This window comes from Lolium perenne, chromosome 7 (assembly GCF_019359855.2).
Source record: "Lolium perenne isolate Kyuss_39 chromosome 7, Kyuss_2.0, whole genome shotgun sequence".
Classification (NCBI taxonomy): domain Eukaryota; kingdom Viridiplantae; phylum Streptophyta; class Magnoliopsida; order Poales; family Poaceae; genus Lolium; species Lolium perenne.
This window is the reverse complement of record NC_067250.2, coordinates 212,831,689-212,838,110: the sequence shown is the minus strand read 5'-3', so window position 1 is coordinate 212,838,110 and position 6,422 is coordinate 212,831,689. Positions and strand designations below refer to the sequence as shown.

Genomic DNA, 6,422 nt, shown 5'->3' with positions numbered 1-6,422 from the left:
CCTGAGATTCTAAGCAAAAAGAAAAACAAGATATATACGAGGTAGGTACAACTACCGTTCAATCTAGGATATGTTAGCGTCTAACTGAACGTGATATGCACGTATTCTATATATCACACCCAGCAGTCCCAGCGTATGTGATTTGTGGAATTTATTTCTTTTTGAAGCTATTTTGCTAGCTAGTGTTGCGATGGCAGCTTGATAAGTGTGCGCGCGGCGCGCACCGTACGTCCTCATGTCTCATGTGCAATCGCGAAGGAAGAAAACTAGACGGAACCAGCGATGCGACAGGCTCAGCGAAAACGATAAGGAAAATAAGAACTTGCACATGCACAAACAATGTCGAATCGTACCGAGCGCAACATTTTACTGGCTATTTAAGGTCTCGCGCTCGTAGTACGAGCGGTATGATAATGTTGAAGCATTGGGCAAGCAGGCCAAGAGACATTGCAACGACAAACTGGAAGCTAGAGCAATGGAAGGTGCGTCGTTGCATCCGGCGGTTCTCCTCCTCGTGGGCCTTCTCCTGAGCCGCGCCGGCTCCAGCCCTCCGCCGGAGCCGGTGGCCTGCACCCGCGGCACATCCGACTGCACCGTCACAAACGTATACGGCTCATTCCCGGACCGCACCATCTGCCGCGCGGCCAACGCCACCTACCCGCGCACCGAGGAGGAGCTCGTGGCCGCGGTAGCGGCGGCGGCGGCGGCGAAACGCAAGGTCAAAGTGGCCACCAGAACCTCCCACAGCTTCCCTAAGCTGGCCTGCCCCGGTGGCCGCGACGGCACGATCATCAGCACGGAGCGGCTGAACCGAAGTGTTAGCATCGACGCCGCCAGCGGCCTGATGACGGTGGAGAGCGGCATGGTGCTCCGGGACCTAATCCAGGCCGCCGGCGCGGCCGGGCTCGCGCTGCCGCACTCGCCGTACTGGTATGGACTCACCATCGGGGGCCTCCTGGCAACGGGCGCGCACGGGAGCTCGCTGTGGGGCAAGGGTAGCGCGGTGCACGAGTACGTGGTCGGCATGAGGATCGTCACGCCGGCGCCAGCCAGCCAGGGATTCGCTATTGTCAGGGAGCTCGGCGCCGACGACCCAGACCTCGACGCGGCCAAGGTCTCCCTCGGCGTCCTCGGCGTCGTTTCCCAGGTACTCCCTACGTACGTACCTAGTGCGGCACCCACTGGTTGCTTCGGATGCATGCACACAATGTACTGCGAAATACATTAATTCTGTCACGCTGTTATACCACCATTGCTTGGAAGTAGGTTTTGGGTTTAATAACGGCCTCGCTTAATTTGGTATCCTGTCTCCTCGATCTGCAAGGTTACTCTGGCGTTGCAACCGCTGTTCAAGCGGTCGGTGACGTTCGTTGAGCGCGACGACTCGGACTTCGCGGAGCAGGTGGCCGTGTGGGGCGACCTGCACGAGTTCGGCGACATGGCATGGCTGCCCCGGCAGGGCAAGGTCATCTACCGCGAGGACGACCGCGTGGACGTCTCGGCGCCCGGCGACGGCCTCAACGACTACCTCGGCTTCCGCTCCAACCCCACGCTCGGGCTCATCATCGCCAGGGCCGCGGAGGAGCGGCTGGAGGAGGACGGCGACGACACCGCACGGTGCCTCGCCGCGCGGTTGCCTGCCGCGGCGTTCGAGCTGCAGGCGTACGGTTTCACAAACGACGGCTCCTTCTTCACGGGATACCCGGTGGTCGGGTACCAGCACCGCATCCAAGCGTCCGGCACGTGCATCAACAGCGAGGAGGACGGGCTGCTTACCTCTTGCCCATGGGACCCCCGCATCCGCAGCCCCTTCTTCTACAACTCCGGCTTCAGCGTCGCACTCTCTAAGGCGCCGGCATTCGTCGCCGACATACAGAAGCTCCGTGACCTCGACCCGCGCGCCTTATGCAGCCTCGACGCCAAGCTCGGCGTGCTCATCCGCTACGTCAAGGCTTCCTCCGCCTACCTCGGCAAGACGGAGGACTCGGTCGACTTCGACATCACCTACTACCGGAGCTACACTGAAGGCGCGCCGCGAGCGCACGCCGACGTGCTCGACGAGCTCGAGCAGCTGGCTTTACGAAAGTACGACGCAATCCCTCACTGGGGCAAGAACCGCAACTTCGCATTTGACGGCGCCATCGCCAAGTACCCCATGGCCGGCGAGTTCCTCAAGGTGAAGGACAAGTATGACCCGGACGGTATCTTCTCCAGCGAGTGGAGCGACCAGGTGCTTGGCATCAATGGGAGCCCCAACATCATAGATACGGGCTGTGCCATCGAAGGGCTATGCATCTGCTCCGACGATTTGCACTGTGCGCCAGAGAAGGGCCTCTTCTGCCGGCCGGGCAAGGTGTATGTGGAGGCGAGGGTTTGCGCGTCCGACAGCGCGAGCCAAGACCACCACGATGAACTGTGAACGGCATTATCAGCTGAAGGTGTATGCATGCATGGTCAAACACCAATGCAGTCAAATGTATGGATTCGATGGTCAAGGAGTAGTATACGCTTTGTACATGTGTTGATTCTTTTGATTCTTCACTTCTCTTCCAGAGATTTATCTAGATGTAATAGTTGGAGTGGATCTTTAACCTAACTAGAAGACATTACGATCAGTTCCTGTTTTGATTTTTCTCTCTCTTTTTAACCATTTTCAATTGGAATTTGGATGTAGCTAGGGCTCCATTGATCGAGAATTTGCTAGTTGTCGATCAACATCATCAACCAATCGAGGAGCCTCATCAACGTCATCAACGAGTCGAGGATTTCTTTGGTGCGCTTCCATATTTTGCTTACACGGATTACAAGCCCAATAATAAGCTCAAAAATAGACAATTACAAGCCTAGTTTTAAGTTAACATGGAAACAAATCAAATTGAAAATATTGCATAAAAAGTTTTAAATTGCAATCACACATAGATGTGTAATTACATATGTATGTGCAATTATAAGCCCAAAGTTCACAAACTCTATATCAGAAAAAATTCCTACTCCGTATTAAAAACTAGAAGGATACCCTGCGCGTTGCAGCGGGAATCTTCTAAGAAATTATATTGTCTAAATGAAATGGTATAATACATATGTAATATGAATTGTCTATAGAAGTTTGCAATATTAAATTGGTCAAAATAATTGAGATGCTAAATTTAATTCACATTATTTTTTATATTTGATGGTTATAAATTAGCTATGTGGACATTTTAATCAAAAAATGGCGACATAGATAGCTTGCATGCATGGATACATCAATAATGAATGTTAGCGGCGATGACATGGACATTTGAATGACTAATGAAATAAAAGATGTGAACGGCTTGCATGTAGAGATAGACTAACATTAGTTACAGTTAGTGAGGTTTTGCTTTATAAAAAATATAGATGAGAAAGCCTAGAAAAATAACACATCAAGCAAACTAGCCCATTCCTTGCAAAAGAAAAACAGTCTGTTGACTGTAGCAGCCCAATACTAAAAGTAACAAACACAAAAATATGGCCTGCAAACTAAACCAGCCCAACAGATAACGGACCACGGGAAGGAAACAAACCAGAGAGAAAGAAAATAAAAAATGGAACGATCTAACGCTAGCTATCGATGGAGCACTAAGCAAATTCTCGGTTATGGCGTTTTTCTGGAGTTGTTGTATATTGATTATTGAACAACGTGAAAAGCTAAAAATGGTGTGGTCTTAAAAAAAAAACCCTGTTATAGAGTTATCCCAAGTAGCCCTGCGACCCCCAATCTATGATAGTGATGTGCACCAAAGACTGTGCCAATCTTGCACTCACCGTCCTTAACATGACTGTGTTGCCTTGTTGTCATTTTCATGTTCTACATTGACGCCATCCGCCGTGCTCTGTCCTAAACTTCAGAATTGTAGAAAGTAATGGCACTGCCGGAAATCTCTTTTAGCTCATAGGTATAGATGCACCCATTGTTTGAAAAAATTGATTTCAAAATGTCGAAGAAATCTGGAAAAAAAATCTAGGTGTAGATCTGGATATTCTATGTCCCCAAACAAAACTTCGCGAAAAAATGATAATTTTTGAGGCTTGTGTAAAAAAAATTGGGTACTCCTACATAGCTTCTCACTTGATATTTATTTGTCTTTTTTGCACAGCCTACAAAAATGTCCCCTTGTCTCGAAATTTTGTGTGTGGACATAGCATATCCTGATGTATGCCCACATTTTTGTTTCATAATTTTTAAATTTTCAAATATATTTAAAATACCTTTTTTACAATAAGTGCATGTAGACCTATGAGTCGAAACACCATGTCTTGTCATTGCTGAGTTCAGTAATTAGCCTTTTTTCAGTTCTCTTACAAGCCCTCGCACAGATTTTGATACCAAAATGGCAATTGTTCATTATCATAGGGAAGAGTTTCCACATGTTAACCTTATTCATTGGAATGGAGGTAGTTGATAATTCATCAATAAAATTTATACATTAAATGGTATTCTATCTTCTATTAAATCAGCGACAACTAATATGAAACGGAGGGTGTAGATTCTAACTGGACTCCATGTCCAAAACACCAGTCCAATTCGATGCGCCTAGTAACAAACAATTGGCACATTTGGAAAATAAATAAGATGAATTAAATCATTTATATTGTATCTTTAAAGAGAAGTAGAGAAACCTCTGCAAAGCGAAACAGTCATGTTGTGTTAGAAAAAGAGAATATTAGGAAGGTCATGGCTTCCATGATCATGCTCATCTCGTGGGAAATTTAGAAGGTACCAACATGTAATGATGCGAGACTAGGCTCTTTTGTAAGAACCAAAGAGGAGGAGACACTACAACAGAACAGAGATTTGGTAACACGGTCTTGTGTGACTATAGGTCCAAAACAATGTTACTAGACCATAGAGTAACACATTTTGGAATCTGTTCCATTAGGCCGTGTTACTAAGAGTTGTCCACTGTCACATAAAATATTTGTTATTGTATGCTTAAAATTGTGTTACAATTATATTATAGTCACACGCATATTTTTTTTGTTACTCAACGAGTTGGTAACACAATATTGTAACTATAGGAACGCATGTAGTAGAATACTTTCCTAGCAATAGTAACACGATTGGTAAGACCTCTTTTCAGTTCAGTAACATAGTTAGTAGCAAAATATTCTAGATAGTGTAACAATATAATTGATAGTTAGCAACCACCATAGTAACACATATGCCTAATTGTAGTAACACCATTATATTGGTGTATTTGTTTTTAATTATTAAATATGAAATTATAAGCCCATATTTCAACGAAGATGCATATTTAAATAAAATATAAAAGAACGTGTTATATCGAAATTTTATTACGATGCTTGTTAACATGAAAATTACAGAGAAAGTGGTGCATGCCACTTTCATAGAGTGAAAAAACGAATAAACTGCAAACATACATGACACTTCATATATACATTGTTTCATATTTTACATGAGAACTGGGGCCTACACTTATAATTACATGACACTATTCCACCAACAAACGTTCCCAACACTTGCTTCACGAACATGACGATCCAACTTATTGATATAGTCATAGGAGGTACAACAAGGTCATGCCTGCACATAGAGAGATGCTTTGTTTAAGAGTATTTTATAGTCATAGGTAGAATTTTGCACCACGCTGATATATGAACTATAATTTATCTTTACATTAAATCTTAGGAATTGTTAGCATATGCAGGTGACAGAATAACATGTTACCTCTGTTGAAGTAGCAATTTTCCTTTCCCTTGGTAAGTACAACTGCCTACTACCAGCATGGACAAGGGATACATAGTGGAGGATAACATTCTAAGCTTCACAATCTTTGGATAAGAGCAAGAGAATTAACAAGTTCAACATACCTCGTGAATATGCATGTAGCAGATTCTACACGTGAGATAGACAATATGAGCATCTTGCAATCTATAACCAATTATTTGATCTCTAAATCCTGCGAGGAAACAACATAAACATAAACAAAGGATCGTTAAAGTAAAATAAAATCTAGCCTTCTAATGTGAGCATCTCGTAGTCCAGATCAGGTTTTAGCTAATTTAAGGTTGTCCTACAATATGATTCGTAGTTATTCTTCTATTCAATAAAAGACATCATGATCGTTCAATAAATAACCGTATTTGTCTGTCTACAACACACACTACAATATTTAAAAATGATTCGCTCTGATTATTTAAATAGCCAAGTATAGCATGGCTACAACCTTTCATAGCTTCTGAAATCGACGCGCCTAAATACAATAGCACTATTTTAAACTATGATAAATAGCTAAGCAATCTGTCCCTTTTATCTATATGGAGAACCATATATCAGCATTTATATTGCTCATTCCATTCCCATCTTCACATTAATTTTTTCAATCTTCGTAAACGTAAAGTTAATACATAGTGCTCTGCATAGCTACAAATTGTATAGA

At 44.2% G+C, this 6,422-nt stretch overlaps 1 protein-coding gene across 1 annotated transcript; it reads left to right on the top strand.

Moving 5' to 3' along the window:
• The first annotated feature begins 437 nt into the window (after positions 1–437).
• On the top strand, positions 438–2,592 carry LOC127314284 (probable L-gulonolactone oxidase 4). The gene is made up of 2 exons (XM_051344732.2): positions 438–1,147; positions 1,325–2,592. The coding sequence occupies exons 1-2, from the start codon at positions 476–478 to the stop codon at positions 2,417–2,419; spliced, it is 1,767 nt and encodes a 588-aa protein (XP_051200692.1). The 5' UTR covers positions 438–475; the 3' UTR covers positions 2,420–2,592.
• The last annotated feature ends 3,830 nt before the right edge of the window (positions 2,593–6,422 follow it).